This window comes from Haemorhous mexicanus, chromosome 1, assembly GCF_027477595.1.
Source record: "Haemorhous mexicanus isolate bHaeMex1 chromosome 1, bHaeMex1.pri, whole genome shotgun sequence".
NCBI lineage: Eukaryota > Metazoa > Chordata > Aves > Passeriformes > Fringillidae > Haemorhous > Haemorhous mexicanus.
This window is the reverse complement of record NC_082341.1, coordinates 65,149,325-65,168,459: the sequence shown is the minus strand read 5'-3', so window position 1 is coordinate 65,168,459 and position 19,135 is coordinate 65,149,325. Positions and strand designations below refer to the sequence as shown.

General features: G+C 39.3%; 1 protein-coding gene across 3 annotated transcripts; it reads left to right on the top strand.

Annotated features, from left to right (window-relative positions):
* Positions 1-2,731: 2,731 nt before the first annotated feature.
* Positions 2,732-18,323, top strand: MCUR1 (mitochondrial calcium uniporter regulator 1). Of its 3 annotated transcripts, none has more exons than XM_059851807.1 (9): positions 2,748-3,174; positions 4,241-4,351; positions 5,879-5,982; positions 8,084-8,185; positions 8,913-8,954; positions 10,674-10,745; positions 14,198-14,251; positions 15,427-15,541; positions 15,900-16,817. In XM_059851807.1, exons 1-9 carry the CDS (start codon positions 2,922-2,924, stop codon positions 16,079-16,081), a joined length of 1,035 nt encoding a protein of 344 aa, XP_059707790.1. In that variant the 5' UTR covers positions 2,748-2,921; the 3' UTR covers positions 16,082-16,817. The 3 variants fall into 3 exon arrangements, with proteins under 3 accessions (XP_059707799.1, XP_059707790.1, XP_059707809.1); XM_059851826.1 differs by lacking the exon at positions 15,900-16,817 and adding an exon at positions 16,875-18,323 and having other exon boundaries at positions 2,766-3,174; XM_059851816.1 differs by lacking the exon at positions 10,674-10,745 and having other exon boundaries at positions 2,732-3,174; positions 15,900-16,835.
* Positions 18,324-19,135: the final 812 nt, after the last annotated feature.

Sequence of the window (19,135 nt, the reverse complement as noted above, 5' to 3'; positions counted from 1 at the left end):
AGGGAGAGAATCACCTCCCTCAACCTGGTGACATGACACTGGAAAGGGAAAAAAAATGAAAATGCTGATCTCTGACACAAAGTCATCTCATCTACCCTAGGAGGTCTCTGTAGCTCGTGGTAGTGACTTTGCTTTCACGAGAGAAGATGAAAAGCGGCACTGTGTGATAGCCAGCATGTGTGGGTGCTTCTGACCCTGAAGGGGCTGCCTCCAGTTGCAGGCAGAGCCTCCCTCTGTACAGCACTTCTTGCACCCATTATCTGCCATCATGTCCAGGCACAAAAAACAACTGCAAAATGCAAACTGGCAGATGATACAAAAGAAGATACTTCAGCAGTCACAGTTTTGCCTTTCAATTGCCATAACAAGCACAGGGCTTTGAAAGGGACCATTGAAGAAAGTATCAAAGAAAATACACTGCACCAGTTTCTGAATCATCCATAGAATGAAAAGACAATTGCCTGCAGACTCACAAATGTCAGCAATCAGTGCTGTGCTACTGCCAGGCAGTGTTCATGGAACAGCCAAGCAGATGCAGTGAACTTTTTAGGCATATTTCTGCTTTTGCTTACAATGAAAAACACGGCTGTGAGAGTCGGCCTGCTGATGTCCCTGACCATCAACAGTGCAAGTGGTTTTTAAGACATAGCTGTTCATGCAGCCTACAAGTATAATGATATCTCTCTGTGTCCTGGGTTGACTATATGATGCATGTATCCCCAGTTGTCTGTTCTGTTTGTGCTGAATTATAAGTTTTGCACCTTTAAGACTTGTTCTGAGAATGAAGGGGGAGAGAAGGAGCACGCAGTTTGTTTTCAGACACTGCACTCACTCCTCCACATTCCTGCTCCTGGACTGTGTTGTCTGCAGATGGACAGACAGCTGGACAGAGCTCACCTCGGCTTTTAGTTAGTTTTAGCTAGCTGAGGCAAAGAAGTTTCCTGGACTTTTTTTCCTCTTTTCTCTGACCCTGTTGAAACCTGCTCTGGACTGAACACCAGAGGAGCACCAGAAGCTCACATCTGTGGCCCACCGGGCCGGGTCTGGGCCATGGCACTTCCAGTGCTGAAGGGACTGAAAAGAGATGAGTGAGCTGAGCTGCAACCCAGGGAGGGGACTTTCTGAGTTTGTCATCTCTCTTGGAGCAGCAAGGGGTTCTATTGATTAATATTGTTTAGGTTTTATTGTTTAATAAACAGTTTTTTCCACTTTTCTCCAAGAAGGTATTTTTTCCTGAACCAGCTGGGGTAGGGGCCGACTGATTCTGCTTTCTAGAGGAGCCCCTTTGGGGGTTCTCTCCAAAATTTGCCCTGAACCAGGACATTCTGGTACACAGAAGTAGAATTTATAGTTTGTTTTGTAAGAACATCAAGGGCTTCTACTGTTCTGCTTTATCACCACAGCAGCTGGAAGGGGATGCTGCTGAAGACCTTCTGGCCTTGTGTACCTGCAGTCTTGGGTGCAGAGACACTGCTGTGCTGCTGTGACACTGCCATGTGTCCTGGCGGGTCACCCACCTTTGTGTTTATGTAGACACACCTAAATGATGCCATCTGCATGCTGATTTGCTGTAATCATTGATTCTAGTCGGAAGACGAAAAGGTGCCACATGTTTTTTTCTGTGAATTGTTATCTAACAGGAAAACTATCAGCTTGCTCTGAAGTAAGTGCTGCCTGGAGAAAACGGCAGTGGGATGAACCAACTTCTTCTCCGATTAATTTCCTACAAATATTAAGTAATGTGTCTTAAAAACAGCACATAGAAAAAAAACATGTTTTCCCGTATTTCCCAGAAACCTGTATTTTTGGCAGAACCAAACAAACAGTACACCTGACCCACGCTAGTGCTTAGGGCACCTGTTCAATGGTTAAGGCTCCAGACCCACCCAGTTGCCCAGTCCCAGGCAGCACTTGGTTAATAACTTCAAGCCCCGAAGTCTCAGTCCCAGTGCAGAGTGACAAGTTCTGTCTGAAATTGTTTGTGGTTATGGGGTTACAATGGCAGTGCAGCACTGGTAGGACTTGTCAGGAAAATTAATACACAAACATCAGAGGTTTATGTCCAAACATGAGACAGAGGAGTCCTGTTACTTTATTCTAATAAAGGGAGAGGTCACGGGATTTGCCCTGTGGTCTCTCAAATTTTTGGAGGACACTGCCTCCTTTTTATCATAATTTCCCATCTGCATTTCCCTCTCTCTTTCCCCACTGGCCGAGGTACTTGAGAGGTACAGATTCCCTGAAATGCATAATACTTAAGACCCCCTTATAAAACCTTCAACCTCCCCTCTGTCTTTTCCTTGTGTCAATTAGTGGAATTCCTTACGGAATTTATGGTTCTTCCCGTTGTTTCTTTCATCTCTCAGTAATCAATTTCATTCATCAGCAGACCTACAGTTTGTTTGTTAAGACAAATCTCTCATTCCATTTATCAATAAGTGGACTCCTTCCCATTGTTTCTTTTATCTCTTAGTATCTAGCTTTATTTACCAGCAGATCCACAGCTTGTTTGTAAAGACAAGCTCTTCATTCCCTTCAGACTAGACGATCTCAAAGGTCTCTTCCAGCCTTGCCGATCCCATGATCCCCGATTTCATGGTTCTATGAGCAGGGGAGTGTCCGTCTCCACCGCATCGAGCCCGCATCGCCCTCGCAAGCACCGCCCCGCCGGAACCCGGCCCGCCCGCGCCGCTCTTGTCTGCGCGCCCGCTCCGTGAGCCGTAGAATCAATCGCCGTCTCTGGCGGCGTCCCCTGCCGTGTTTGGCTGCGTCCCGGAGGCGGAAGCGGGACGGCGCCTGTGGCGGAAGTGAGCCGCCGGGGCGGCGTGTGCTCGGCGATGGCATCGCAGTAGTGGCGACGGCAGCAGCGGTTTCCCTCCTATCCGTCCCCTTTTCCGCCGTCGGGACCGGGTGGCGCGGCCATGGCCGGGGCCCAGGCGGCCGCGAGCGGCGGGGGGCGCGCGCTGATGCTGCTGCTGTTGCGGCCGCGGCCGCGCGGCTCGGACGGCGCCTCACGTGACGGCCGCGCGCCCGCGTCCCCCGCGCGTCGCTGTCTCGGCGACTGGCGGTGCCCGCCCGTAGCGCAGCCGGGCCCCGGCGGCGGCGGCGGCGGCGCCGTGTGGGGAAGGGGCGGCGGGAGCGGCGGGGGGAGCCGGCGGCACCGCGGGGAGCGGGGTGAGCTCGTGGGCACGGGGCGTCCTGAGAGCACAGGGAGTTTGGGCACCGGGGGTGGGGAAGGGTCGGCGGCGCAGGTCCGTGCAGAGCAGCTGAGGGAGCTGGCGGTGTTTGGCCTGGACAAAAGGAGGCTCGGGGGCACCCGATCGCTCTCTAGAGCTACTCGAAACGGGGCTGTAGCGAAGTGCAGGGCGGCCTCTTCGCCGAGACAGCCAGCGACAGATAAGAGGACGTAGCCTCAAGCTGTGCCAGGAGAGGTTTAGGTTGGACATTAGGAAGAATTTCTTTACAGAAAAGGCGGCTGGACTGTGAACTGGGCCCCCCAGGGAGGTGGTGGAGTCACCGTCCCTAGGGGTGTTTAAGGACGTGGCGCTCAGTGCCATGGTCTGGTTCACAGCGTGGCTGGTGTTCGGCCAAAGGTTGGAGTCGATGATCGCTAAGGTCTTTTCCAACCTAACTGATTTTATATCCTGCCTCTTGGCAGTTCAGCTCATGCCCCACCTCACGTTCATTCTGTCAGGGTTGTTTATATGCTATGTATCCCAGTGGAAACAGCGCACTGTCTTAGATTGGCTTTCAACGTTGAAAGTATTTTCTGCAAAAACAGTAAATGGCAAATTGTGTGTGATTGCTTTTTTCCTAAATGGCAAGTGATGGAAGTTCACTTCTTTAACAAAGAAGGGACAGAGTGTGTGGATTTAGCCCTCCAGCTTTGAAGTGCTCACAGGTCCCACCTGCTTAGGTGATTCCGGTAAAGGAGCAGATGCAGGACCCTGTCAACTGGAGGCATTTTTTTCCAGAACATTGTATTCATGGAGAACTCTTGTAAGGGGAGCAGTAGTGTAGTGTCCTGTTTTCATTCTTCCCTTTTCCTGTACCTCTTGCACATAGCACTTATTGATCAGATGTCTTCACTTTCAAGCAGGCTGTGGTAATCTCAACACAAACTATTTTGTCATAAGTGAAAAACATTCTGGGTAGTAAGGAAACTCCTGGAAAGCAGATGTTGATAAAAATATTTAAAATATTCTTTCTTGAGAAATAACTTTTTTTTTTTTCCCCACAGATGTAAGCATCTCTGTGTCATCTTTACAAAGCAAAGAGAGTATTTCCTTACTGGGAAATAGGAGGCTTTATTTTGACACTCATGCGCTGGTATGCCTCTTGGAAGAAAAAGGTAATCTGTTTGAAACAACTAGGTATTTTTAATGGCTTTTTTGAGTGTTTTTTTAGTTTATAAAGTTTGTTACTTTTCCTTGACACACAGTGTTACACCTTGATTTTTATGGATTTTTGGGGGCTTATCTATATACTAGGTATACATGTAGGGTTTTCTTCAGCTTCAAAAAGGAAACAGTGAGCTTATATAACTTTGTTTGGAATAATTTTTACCCTATTGGTCATTAAAAATGCTGAGAAAGAATAAAATTTTAAGAACTGAGAGCAAAGAACCCCAGAGCCTTCAAGGCAGTGGTTTAAAATGCTAAGTAGTTAAAAATGCTAAGAAAAATTAAAATTTTAAGAGCTGAGAGCAAAGAACCCCAGAGCCTTTAAGGCAGTGGTTTAAAATGTTTTAATTGGATTCTTTTATATTTAGGATATTACACCTTGAATATGTACCAATGTGTAACAATTGGATGGAATATGGATTACTTTGTACAGTGCAGCTTTTAGGATTGAGCATAGAATACTCTAAAAATAGTATTATGCTAAAAAATAGATAAGGGAATAGATTATTTTTAATTCAATGCTGAGGTGGGAGAGGTACCCTAAGGTGAAGCTCAGTACAGCTGAAGTGACTTGTAACAGCTCTTCATTCCTAGAATGGAGAGATCCTAGTCCCCTTCCCCTGCCAGCTGGTTGTTTCTTTTCCAGGAATTTCTCAGGAAATTCTCCAGCTCTTTTTCTTGTTTGGTATTCTGAGACACTAGTTTAATGAGCTGTTGGATCAGTTGAGTGAGCACAGGTCAGAGTGTCAGGAGGAGGGATAAGGGGAGAAAGAGCCTTTTAGTGGTAGTAAACTTTTATATTAGCTCAGCCACTGAAAGTGACTTGCTCTCAGCTGTGCTTGCTGATGCTGAACTGCTGGTGAGTTTTAAATAATCATGCTTTTGCAAGTGTTTCTTTTCATAATGATTAACTCTTGTTCGTGACATTTTTACTCCTACATTTTGAGGGTGGAAAATGTGAAGGTATTTTTAGGGACAGTGTTTTAGTATAGTTTCCAATATATTCAGTTCAGAAAGTTTCTGATAGGCACTCAGAAGCTGGTAGACCTGAAATCAGGACAGTTGGCTGTGGTTTTAGTTGTTGAGTTCTGTACATCTTCAGTGGCACTGAATTTTATAGTGTAATGAAGTATCTGCTTTTCAGAGTCAGAATTCTTGCTTGCTCATAGAAGTAACCACATGTGAGACATGACATTCCACAGTAACTCAGGAGAGCTCCCTCTTTGTCCTGCTGATAGTATAATAGTGCTGTACTGTGGAAGCAGTCATCCAATGTCACAGACATGGTTTTGGGGTGGGGAAACTTGCAGGTACTGACTGTGTTCTTTTGTTAGTGCTGGATCAAGAGTTCTGTGTTTTATTATCTTTCGTAAGTGACATTTGTTGTAATTTGGTGCTGATTATGAGCAAGTGGCATTTCTGTAAACTGTCCAGATTTGGATCTCTCTCTGAATGTCACTCTTTATTTCGCTTAGGGTTCACTACTCAGCAGTCGGAGGTCATTGTATCTGCATTAGTGAAAATCATGAACACCAACCTGGATATGATTTACAAGGACATGGTCACCAAAGTACAGCAGGTTAGATCAGAGGCAGTGGTGGGGTTAAAGTAAATTAAAGCCTTGTATGCCTGCTAATGAAATATATGTTGCTATTTATTACTGTTATACACTGCATTTTAAAAGTTTGAAAGTGAAGAGCAAACATTTCTCTATATCTATTGACTGGTTTATTTTGTCTTGAGTTTATCAAAGTGTTGTGATGGACCTTGAGTTTTTAGGACTGTGGGTTGGTGTGCAAACCACAAGTTTCAACCATACAGTAACATGACACAGAGTTACTGAGAACACTTAGACAGTCGTAAGAGGTGACCCATTCAGTGCATGGGTTTGAATTTCTACATTTCTTTTGTAGACTTCTAAGAAGGAAATGCAGATCCCCTCAGTTATTTACAGATCCCCCTCTTATATAGCACTTGTTTGTTTATCTCTGTCTCTCAGTGACCTTTATGTTGTATTAGAATACAACCTCCTGGGGCTGCTCTGTGAGCCTGGGGTCACAGCCCCAGCTCACCTTCCGAGCACAAGATGGAACTTGTTTCATAGTAACCAGGCTGCTGTCTTGAGACCTGAGGAAACAGCAGCTGCTGTCTCTGTAGTGTAACAGTCTTGGCAGAAGGGTGTCTCATTAAAAAGTGGGATACTGCAAAAGTGGATTTTGTGGCACTTTACATCTAGGGAGGTTTCAAGCCAATCTTACTAGCTTTTAGATTGTGGGCAAACCTACAATCCTCTTGTGCTGAATTTGTTCCACAGTCACTCAGGGAATGCCTTGGTAAAGGGTCCTTTTCTCCCATGGTTAGTTGTATTTTACAACAAGCAGTCCCAGCCTCCTTCTGTGCCTTGCTTTTTGAGTGAAAGTTGTTTTGTGTTGGATTTAATGCTGCTACTGATGGTAGATGTTTTCTGAGACTGTTAGATTTGACCCTCAAGTGACTTTCTGCCATTAAGATGCAATGTGTAGGTTTGTATGGCAGCTCGGGAAGTGTGTGTGCCATCAACGCTGGGCCACATGGTAAATTTGTACTTCCCTATAGTCTTTGATTGCACAAAGTCTTCTGCAGAAAGAGAACAAAAATTGGAAGATTTGGAATGTTGTGGATGAGCTATTATCAAAGTATTACCTTGGGTAGATAAAACCTTAGGGAAAAACAGATTTACATGTGTGTGTATGTATAGGCATGAAGAAGAGAAAGAATATGGAAGATTCTGGTCTCTGTTTGCTGAGTCCACTGAGGAGAAGAGAGAACAAGAACAGTCTGGAGACACTGAGGAGTAAGAAAAGAGGTGTCCCTGCAGTACTCTTTCTGTAGACTTTTTGTAATATGTCCAGAATACTGACTCATTTTTTTCAGTCTTGTGGTCAGGTAGCCTGGAGAGGCATCTTTAGATGCTATTTAGAAATAAAATGCTGCAAGGTAGAATTGCATTTTGTGACAAAACTGAAGTTAGAGTGCTGTGTCAGATTTGTAGGGGTCTTAGTCCAGAACCAAAAGCAAGGGACTACTTATTAGAGGAAGATCTGTAGTAGAGAAGGCAGTTTTTATATGCATGTGTGGATAGTGTAGGATCTAGAACAATCTCTACAGACTTTTCCATCCTTGAAAGTTGCAGAGAATTCTTGTTTGTCTTCTGTCAGTTCAGTGTAATGGACTGAGAAGAGCAATTCAAAGCATCAGTGTGTGATTCTGAGCAGTGAGGCAGAGACTTCCTTGCAGGGAGAGGCAAAAAAGGAGGTAATTACCAAAGAGTATGGTTGTGCTGAGGAATTTTGGTCTGAAGGCCAGCTTTCCTCATTTGGCTCAGAGACAGCTCTGCCTAATGCCTTTGCTAGCTTAAGAATTTGATGACTTGGAAGCAAATGTTTCCTGGGCTAATAATTGAATTATTCTGATCTGTGTTAGCACTGCCAATTTTGTCAGACATTACCAACATTTGAGCCTAACTTGCTTCTTTTGTCACTGTCACTCTTATCTTGCTTTCTGAAACTTGGATAATCAACCTGAAATTGCTGAATTAAAAATTTCAGGGCACCAAAATAGTCTTTCATATTTGTAGGCACAGATGAGGAAAAGTTTTATAGTTGTGATATGTTCTGAGGTTCTTCTTTCTTCTTTTAAAGGAAATTGCACTTCAGCAAGTTATGTCCCATATTGCTGGTGTGAAAAAGGACATGATTATTTTGGAAAAAAGTGAATTTTCAGCACTTCGTGCAGAAAATGAGGTAAAAATTACTGTCTTGGAAAGTTCTATTCTAGAACTTGCCTTTTTTTTTTTTTTTTTTTTTTTTTTTTTTTTTTTTTTTAGTAATGATGTAGAAAAGCATCTTGTACCAAAGGAGATGACTGGGGCTGGGATGGTTTGGCACCTTCGTAAATGACCTTGTTGATGGAACAGAGCAGAGGGCACTTTCAACAAGTCTGCAGGTGATCCAAAGCTGGGAGCAGCTGCTGATATACCAAGCAGTTGTCCTGCCACTCAAGGGGACATCAACAAGCTGGGAAAATGGGATGACAGGAATCACATGAAGTTTGAACAAATGGAAGTGCCCAGTTGTGCCCCTGGGGAATACCCTCATGTCCCAGGACAGGCTGAGGGTGACCAAATGGAAAGTAGCTTGGCGGGGAAGGCCTGGTGAACAGAAGTGGATCATGAGCCAGTGATGAGCCCTTATGGCAAAAGCAGCCAGCGGCCTCCTGGGCTGTGTTAGGATGGCTGCCGGTGGGACACTGCTGATTTCTGCCTTGTGCTGTTGTTTGGAAGGGCACAGTAAACATGCATGTGTATTCATCTGTACACATACTGAGGATATGCAATAGTGCTTGGTTTGCCTGCCTTTTCATATTATGGATTATAGTCACTGTTACTGATGATGCAAATTGTGTAGATTTCTAGATAGTGTGGTTTTATATACAGTAATAAAGTCTAAAATTTTTTTCATACTCTCACAGAAAATAAAACTTGAGCTCCAGCAGATAAAGAAGCAAGTCACGGTAAGATACCATACCAATATAATTAAAAATTAACACCTGTCTAATTAGCTGGAAAAAATAAAAAGTGCTACTTTCAGAATTTGATTTTCTAAGCTGTGTTTAACTGTTATGATACATGTGATATTGAAATAGCTGTTGACAGTACACTGTGGTCTGCAGCAATGGCACTTTCATGCATACCTCCCCTTTATGGGGACAGGAAACTGTGACTAGTACAAGAGGCAAACTAAAATATAACTGAAGATATTTTTATGTCCTTAATTCAGATTCAGAAAGTAGCTGCCATGTCATGCTTAAGGCTGAGTGAAGTTCTGCATTTAGGGCTGCCTGTACATTAAAGATGCAGCATACATTTAAGATCACAGTACTTACTAATTGTGGGGGTTTGATTGTTTGGTTTGGTGGTTTTTTTGTTTCTTTTTTTCTCCAAAGACTTTCCTGTTACCTGTCCAGAATTTTAATGGCTTTTTAAGGCCACCAAGTTTGGGACCATTATGTTTGGTCCCATTTGTTTGGGAGCAAATGATCATTGCAAGAAAATAGGCTGTCTAGAAAGCTTACTCTGTTTTAAAGTATTTGGCATCTAATAATTTGGCATCTAATTTTTGAATTGTAGTTCATTTTATGGTTTTAGTTGCATGTAAATGAGTTAGTGTAATCCACTAGTAGAGCATCAAGGATCTCAGTCATCTTTTCTTAAAAGCTAGATGTCTTTATATTTTACTTTCAACTGTAAATTCAATTCTCACAAGGGCATGTTGTTATATGCTTGCTCATACAAATAGACACAATGTAAAACTTCAAGGAAAATCTTTCTTTTTTGATTTATTAAACTGTAATGTATTCTGTTGAAATGACAACTAACGATAAGTCAATTAAAGTTCAAAATTCAAACACAGAAATTGAGTCTAATTATTGTTAATGCTAACCTAATGAGTTGGGATTGGCCTACTTGAGAAATGCTTACTTGGTTCTAGCAGTAGGATCTCCCAGAACATCTGCAATCTTTTGTTTCTCCCACATATTCATCTGATCAGCAGTTTGCCACATGACAGACTGTCAGCTGGCTGGAATTCCTGCCAGGAGGTTGCATTAAAATGGCAGCTGTCACCAGGAAAAGCAGGACTCACAGCTATTGATAAAGTCAAATGCAAGTGTGCAACTTAATAGTAGTTTTAAAAAGTTAGATGTTTAAAAATGCAGTAAATGTTTCCTGACTTTTCAAATGTCTATAGCTTTTTCTGAAAATCCCAGATGTAGTCTTTAGAAACAGATTTTCTTTTACACTGGAAGGTGAGAAACAGCTTTGAATATTATTTTGAGCATCTTGCTCCTCCATCAGCAAGATTGCTTCATGGAAGAAGTCCAACTTAGAGGTGTAGCCAGACATGGGCTTCTAGATATCAGAGAGAGTTGCAGGATATATTAAACATTCTCTGCATTTATAGAAGAACGTGCTTTCAGTTAAGTGCTGTTTTCAGGGTTAAAAGTAATTTTTAGTTTTTTATTTTGAGATCCAATTCATACTAGAGATCATCATACTTCCCAATATAAATACTTATAAATAAGTATTATAAATACTTAATACATCTGAAAATTATATACCTTAATTGGAGAGAAGCTCATATTCATGAGATATAAAAATAAGGATAAAATGTATTTGTCCAATTCTTTCTGCATATGATAAAACAGAAAATCTTGCTTGCTGCTTTTTATTAGGATGAAATTACCAAAGTTCATGCAGATAACAAGTTAAATCTAAACCTGGAGAAGAGCAGAGTAAAAGAACTGGTGAGTTTTGGTTACTTCTAGAAACATCTCAACACTGAGTAATCTCCAAATTTGGGTAAGAGCATCTTACCCAAAGAGCATTTTCCTACTAACCTATAGTATCACTCAGCTTCAAGATGGCATTAATCCAAGTTACTCATCCTAATGCTGGTATGTGCAAGGTGCCATGTTTGGGTCTGTATGTCTTACCTGTTTTGATCTTGTTTTAATATCAGGATTAACACATTACAATTAAATATATTGATATTTAATCTAATATGCTGACTAGCTGCCTAGAGGGTTTTCTGTTTTATATCTCTTTCTCTATTTACACGCTTACTATTGCTTACACGTTTTGTTGACTCATCATTGGAGATGTTTCATTCCCCTGTATCTAGTTTGTCAAAAATTACCTCTTGTGGAACTAGTTGTAATTTATTTTTTTTTTAATTGTAAGTTATCCTGTTTCATATTGCTTTTGAGCTTTGAAGTACCTGGTAGATCTGAATTGATGTAATCTTAAATTGGGGTAATGTAGATATAAAATTAGTAGATTAACGAGTTCTTGCATTATGCACAGCACTCTAGAGTTCTGTTCTCATAGATTCTTTCTTTTTCAGTAGCCTTTAGGATCTCAATGAAATGGCATCTTCTAAATTGAAGGATTTTTAATAACTTTTCTAAATTATTATTATTTATTTCTCAGTCCTTATTCCTAGGTGTGTTATAAAGACAAGTTCATATAAGTTATAATACTTATCTTCAATCCAGGCAATAAGAACTGTTCAAGTAGATATCATTTATCTTCTGTGTGTGCCCCTAGAAATAGTGAGTGATTAGTTTGGGTAACAGCTGTGTTGGTGACTCAATATAATGACTAACAGTCTGTTAGCCCATGGTAGGTGCTTGAATACAGTACAATTTGAGCAAGGTAGACTACTTGTTCAAAGATTAATACTTCATGTTAATGCTTTGAAAGAAACATCATATGAAATGTAATCATTGTGTATATGATAAACTTTGGCAGCAATTTGGGCTTACAAAACTTATGTGAAACCACTGCAGCAGTGATAAATTAGGCAGCAATGTTTTCCTGTATGTTAATGTAGGTAGGATCATGGAATCTGAACTTTGGTCTTTTATGTAGAACACAACTTTATTTTGTCTCCCAGGAAAGGCAAACTGCATGTCAACTCTCTCTTAAAAAAGTTTACCAACTTTGTGGTCTGTTGTGCAACTATAATTTCATAGTTTCTATGGAAACTGCTCTTTCTTTTTTCCTCCCCCACCATTTAATTGCAATGTGTAAACAGAAGAGGAAAAAGGCAGCTGAATGGGGAGCAGGTTGTGGCACATATGCTGGGTTGGGGGGAGGATGTAACCCAGTATTTTCTATAGTAGGGACAGCATCATTGTTATATTTAATTCAATTGTAATGTGACAAAGGACTTAATACCTGGCTTTCTGAGGAAAAAACCTAAGGATAATTGAAGGTTATCATGCATTCTTACTAAGTTACTTTTCAGAAGAGAAGTATCCCAAGTTTGAATTGTTTTAACTTGAAACAATAAGTATAGGTTCTTATCCTTCAGTTTGATGTAGAGTGCTGAAAGAGAATTTCTTAGTTTGCTTACACTGATGTTGGCAGTCCTCAATGTTTCAAATTTTAAATGCTTTATCTTTTATTTTTTATAGTTTATTATTTTATAGTCTCTTCTACGTTATTTCTCAGAGAATCCTACATTGCTTAGTGCACATCTCTTTATGTTGTGATTTGTGTCTTCATTGTACAGATATGATTTAAAAACTTGAAATACAGTACAAAAACTTATATATATTCATTTGTTCATGCATCAGTGTCTCTAAGCTTGCTGTTAAAAGCCGCAATATATATCTGACAAAACTGAATTTTTCCTGCACTGTGAAAAACGTGGACTTAAGGGGAAATCTCCCTGTTGAATTTCAGAGTGGGAGGTTTAGCCTTGTCCTTTCTTCTTTTTTTTTATCCACTATGTTTATGTTGTTACATATGTGATGATGGCTTGCACTAAAAGGCCCATTTCACTGACTTAAACCTAAGATTAAAATCCTTGAGTCTGACCTAGAGAGTTCTAAACACAAAACAAAACTTAAAGAAATATCGAGAAACCTTGTAGAATATAAATCATTCAAAAGATGTGTATTTGGCTAACTGCATCTATATTTAAACAGATAAACTATTTCAGTCCATAAAATTATTTTAATTCTCATAGTTCTTCTGATAGTGATCGATTCTTCAATGTGAGGTCCAATTCTTGCATTTCTACCAAAGCATCATTTTTTTTTAGATTATTTTCTAAATATTCTGCCATTTTGACACTTTCAAAAATGGGACTTTATAAAAAATGACTGAATTTCTTTTTCTATCCCTGTCTTCATTTTGCAGAATCTAGTGACTCCATTAATTGCACACATGCTGTTATTTGTCTTTATATAATTTTCTACATTTGTAGCAGCCTGCTGTCTTTTAACTTCAACTTGAGAAAAGTCAAAAGTCCAAACAGAGCTCTAGATCTTTAAGGAATGTTTTTCAGTGCTGAAGCATTTATGTAGATTAATCTGATTTTAATGATAAAATTAAATAACCTCCCAGAGTGAAGGAAAAATAAGGTGACTTTCCACGTGGGAATGTCAATAGATAAGGTTATTGCTGTTTAACTCAGGATTCTGAGATGAGTGCCTGATGACCTTAGTACTCTTCACTGGAAACTGGTGCTTTATCAGTTGTCTGTGAATAATTTAATTGCTCCAGTAGTGGGGCAGGAACCATTATAGGTGTCAAGGTAAATCAAGTTCATGAGTCAGAAAGGTAACCTGCTTTAAAGGTATGATTCCTTATTTTGGATTTAACTTCTCCTTGAACCCAAATTGGCATAACTTAAAAATAAGCCACAGCTTCTGGTGGTCCACAAACAAAAGGCTTCATGTGTGATACAAAAATTCTGTTTTTAACAAATAGACCGTGAAATGACTGGTCAGAACAATTCAAATTTTGAGTGCATATGGTGCAGGCTAAACATTTCGTTGATAGCTGAGTTTGATGTGATTTAAAAGTGTTCTCCCCTTCCTGAAGGCAGCAGATGGTTCTGTCTTGATTGTACTTGTATGCCAGAGTTACTGTTTAGAGTCACAGGTCCTTGCTTTGCAGAAATTCAAATCTGCTAGCCTCTCTTCCAGCTGCTTACTAATATATACAGATTTTGTGGAAGATGAGTGTCTGAAGAACTTGTTGCACTTCACATTTTTAAAGTGTACTTTTGAAAGGACATCAGGTACCCTACAATGCTGTCTCCCAAGTGCTGTCAGACAATAATCTTGTCCAGATTATGTGTTCTGTGCAATGTGGAATCAAAGAAAAATGCTTTTAAGTGGGGAAAAAAAGGAAAAAAAGTTTAAGGACAGTATCATGTTTAATTTTTTTTTTCTCCTTCTAGTATTCACTTAATGAAAGAAAACTACTTGAAATGAGGACAGAAATAGTGGAATTGGTAAGAACTTAGTAGCTGATTATCACACAGCAAATCTTTTTGTACTTGTGTTATAGACCTTGTATCTTTTTGGACTTGGTGATGTCCTTAGGCACTTTAACTTAAGTGTCTACAGAACAAAAAGACCTTAATATATATTATTAGACCTTCTGCATGTATATATGAGCTGTTCAGTAGTCACTTTGTTTTGAAACCTTATGCATTTAGTATTTTTTATAGATGAAATGCCACTCACAATGTGAAATTAATTCTTTCCCCATGTTTAGAGAGAAACTCATTGCGAGACTGATTTGACTTCATTTTAGAGGAGGTTTTTACCAAGTACTGCTACTTCTCTTTGTTTCCTGAATTATCCCTTGGAAGTCATCTAGCAGTAAATCATTAACTGATTCACAATGTTTCACTAGTGCTGATTTGAAACTATCAGCAACTCAGCAGGTGTTGTTCTTAATTTACGAGTTGGATTTTTCAGTCTCTTCTGGGTAATAATTCTAACCCATATATTTTTAGTGGAAGTCCTGTCTTCTGTCATAATCAATTTCTGAATTTTTAGCTGATTTTGTGGCAAAACTGATTGAAAGACAAAGACATGTTTTTCTACAAAACAAGACCAATTCTCAGTTTTTCTAGTGATCCATAAAGTCTCTACTCCAGTATGACTTTGTCACAAGAGGCTCTTAGGCTTCTCAGTAGCTCTTACAATTGTGCAGTGACTTTAGTCAGTGGGCTAAATGACAGATTGAAGTTAATGTTTATGCTGTTAGATTGAGATAACAAGGCATCCAGTTCTGCCAGTTTCTAGATTACTTTTTAAGGAACATGTAATCATGTAAATTTCCTGAGTTCACCAAATTATTCAGTTCCTTGGATACAATCAGCTAAGAAGGAACTTGTTGTCTTTCAATGAGGTCTGTGTTAGCTCAGCTGGTTAGAGTATGATGCTAATAATGCCAAGGTTGTGGACTCCATCCCTGTACAGGCCATTATTCACTGCAGAGTTGGACTTATGATCCTTGTGAATGCCTTCCAACTCAGAATATTCTGTAACTTCTGTAAGAATGCAAATTAACGTGTATTTAAAGAGGAAGCAAAAATACAACTTGAAGGGTTGGGTTAAATATCTAAATAAACTAGGAAGTGTTCAAATTGCATCATTTTGTTGCTTTGTTTTCTAGCACGCACAACAAGACCGAGCTCTGACCCAAACAGACAGAAAAATCGACACAGAAGTTGCAGATCTGAAAACAATGCTCGAATCGCACAAGCTTGATAATATTAAATACTTAGCAGGTAAGGATTCTGGCGGTTGTCTCTGATGCTGACACTGCCAGGCATTGTTAAATGTTTGGCAAATTCTCAATTGGCTGTATTTATAAAGGCCCTTATTAAAAAAAAACAAAAACCAAAAAATCCCCAAACTTGAAATAGTCTTAGGCAGGATTAGCGGCCTTATTTCTGTACTTAACCCAGAAGAAGTTTCCTGTGTTTCATAACTTTATTTTGCATGGAATTTTTTCAGGTTTTTGTCCTTCTTTATACTGTTAATAATTATATGTGTGAGAAATCTAAAAGACTGCCTGTTAACAAGGACCAAAAAGTTCTGTGCCTGACTTAATTCATGTAAGCAGTTTGGTGTATGCATTTCTAGGATTTCTTCATCCATCTAATGAAGATCTCTGTGCCAAAAGGAACATTTCAGTTTTTCTGACCATTCAAGGCCACATATTCTTTAAACTTCCATATTTACGCAAGTGCTTGGAGAAAATAATATATATGTGTGCTGACATTATTGCCCTAGGTAATTTTAACATTTTAACATTTTACTACTGAGTGTGCAGTACTATTAAATGAGGTTTGCAGTAGAAAATTATTCTGATTTAGATTTTCTGATTATTTTTTCATAGTGGGCTTTGTCAAAAGTACAGTGACATAAGCCCAATAGTACTGTCTTTCAGACATATCATTTAGAGAGAGCCAATAAAATGGAAAATAAAAGGTGCTTTATTAAAATGAGAGGAAATTCTTTTCCCTACCATTCCTAGTCAAAAACAAGTTGAGCTCTACATGGAAGAAAAAATAATTTAAAATAATTTGTATTGTGTTTGAAGGGCTCCCATTGCAAACAAAGGCAAAAATATTTTGTGTTTATGTCTTGAAATAAAAATTTTATTTTATTGCAGTAGAAATTAAAAATATGTGAAACTGATAAGCCTTGTTAAAATGGCTTTCATTCGTTTGCTAAATACTTGACTGTGTTTTATTAATCCCATTATTTATTACCTTGTTTTACATCTGAAACTTGTTATATTGATCTTTTTGGAATGGTAAGCCAGTAAGGGCTTCTTTCAGCCTTTTGATAGTTTTCCAGCATTCTTTTTTTTTTTTCTCTCTTTCTTATTTGTCGTTTATTTATACTCTTCCTACCTTGAAATGGTTTGGTGTAAAGGAAAAACTTAATCTCTTACCTGAGGAGAAGTGAACTTTAGCTTGTAGTCACTGAACTTTTAGTATAGTAGTAAGATGTGTACATAGCTTTCTGAAGAGATGTTTTGAGAGCTATTGATTTAATGTTATTTAATGTCAATATTAATGCCGTTTTCCTTCTATCTTTATTTTCTTTCAGGTTCAGTATTTACATGCCTTACGGTAGCACTGGGATTTTATCGTTTATGGATATAACAAAACACGAATTTAAAGGGACTTCTTTGTCTGAGATTCTGAAAAAAGGAAGTTTTTCATCTTTACCTGAATTTTTAACCAAATCTTGACTGTTTTATTTATTATTTTATAAAGCAGACTGTGTTGAGAATGTAACCAAAGATGTGCCTAAAAACAAACTGTGCACATACCATGCCAACATTGAACCTTACTTCTGACAGAAGCACTTCTGCAGTTTCCCTCCATTCTGAGCTGCAGGGCACCTGCTGCTGCCTCTGTGTAGGCAAAGACTGGCATTCCTGACAATGGAGTGGGCCTGCGTGCTGTAGAGAAAATCAGTGGAATTCTGTTCCATTGCCTGCTTAGGCAGATTGGCCAGACTCAGTTGCATGTGATGGACTGAAGTATTTATTAGTGTAAAACTGAAGCTACGTGTTCTGTGGCTTGGAGGCACTCTTGTATAAGTGGAGTTTGTGCTGACTGAATCATGCTCACTTCCCTCCCTCTAACACTTGTTCTTACAGTTACTATGATCAAATATTTGTTTGGCTATTTTTGTAACATAGCTATCAGCTTTTTTTCCAGATGGTTGCCCAATCAATTGTGTTCATGAACGAGTCCTGTGTAAAGATAGCAGTGTTTGCTGCTAGTTTTGTTTGTGAGGTATTTCTAGAGATTTTTGTGACTAACTTGCCTTTGGTAGACATAAGTGTCTGATATTCATTCCATATGCTAATTGCTTACCTTACCACTGTAACTGGAAGTTGTAAATGCAGTAACCTACGCTGCTTGGTTAATTTGTCCTTAGGTGATACAAAGTGTCTCAGGTGCTGCCTTCTAGAAAGGACAGAGATTTTAAAGGATGGTTATGAAGCAGGCTCTTAGGCAAGAGAACTGCAGTACCAACAGTCTTCTGGGGGTTTTACTTTTCATTTCTTAAAAAATCATGTTGATTCTTCAAATGTGGAACTCTGATAGTGATGCTAATAATTGAAGCAGCAGTGGAGACCTGTAAAGTTAAACCCAGGTGAATCAGGAAGTGCCACTGAGAGCAGTGAAGAAAGATGTCCAGTGTATCCAGGTATCTGTCATTCTTCCACTGATGAAATGACTGTTTTAGTAGCAGAGCTGCCATCTGTGTTCCTTCACTTAAGGGAAATTTCCTTTTCCTGCTTGCTCTTAGGAGGGGAGCTTGGTTTATGCACTAGTGATAAATGCTGTTAGAGCACAATAATGGCTTTGCTTAATGAAAGTAAAGCTTTTTGGCTACTTTGTGCCTGTACTGTAATAACCATTTAACATTTTTGTGGTTGGAAGTGCCAACTTTGATCATGTGCAAGTTCAGAGGAAGAGATGGATGCCTGTAAGAATACTATACTGGCCTGAAATAAAGAATTTTGAATATTTCATAGAATATGATGTGTTTTCATTATAAAAGCAACTTTTTTATTTGAAAATTGTCTCTTTGCTTGAAGGTAAGTCACTGCTCCTACGAAGTCTTTTAAGCTAAGAATTTGCAACAGCCCCTCCAAGGCGCTGAAGAGAAATAACATAAGGAAAATTATTATTGTAGACTAACATAACAGCCCCTCTAAATTAATGAATTTATACTTAAGAACATCACTTTTTTGTTTAAAAAATTATTTTTTATACTAAGTTACAGGGTTTGACACCTTCTCAAATTAGACAAGCAATAATTCAGTTTTTAGAATGACTTTGCTGTTGGTCTTACCTTCCCAAGGCAGATGGTTCTATATAGGTCCATGGAATCAGTACATGTTGGCCTGCAGGCTTGTGCATCTGACAAACAGTTGCTAAAATAAGTGTTTAAGACTAATTTTAAACATAGGGTTTATCCTGCTAAAAACAGATACTGTGCAAATAAATTTCTATTTAGGGCAGGTGGAAGGAGGAAGTGAAAGATTATAGAGCACCAGCATCTTAGAATTACCAAAGTGTCAGCAAACCAGCACTTCTTGGTGTTTAAGCAAGGAATAAAGTCAATGTGTCATTCAGGAAAAATACACTATAAATAGAACATAATTATTATCTCCCAGTCCATAAAGTCTTCAAGGGTTATGTAAAAGCTTTTTATTCCCAATCTGTGTGCATACAGACCAAATCTTCTCTCATTTACTCTTTTGTGTCATCATATATACTACATGTATTTATTGGCTTTCCAAAAATTTAGAAAATCCCTCCATATATTTCCAACCACAAATCTGA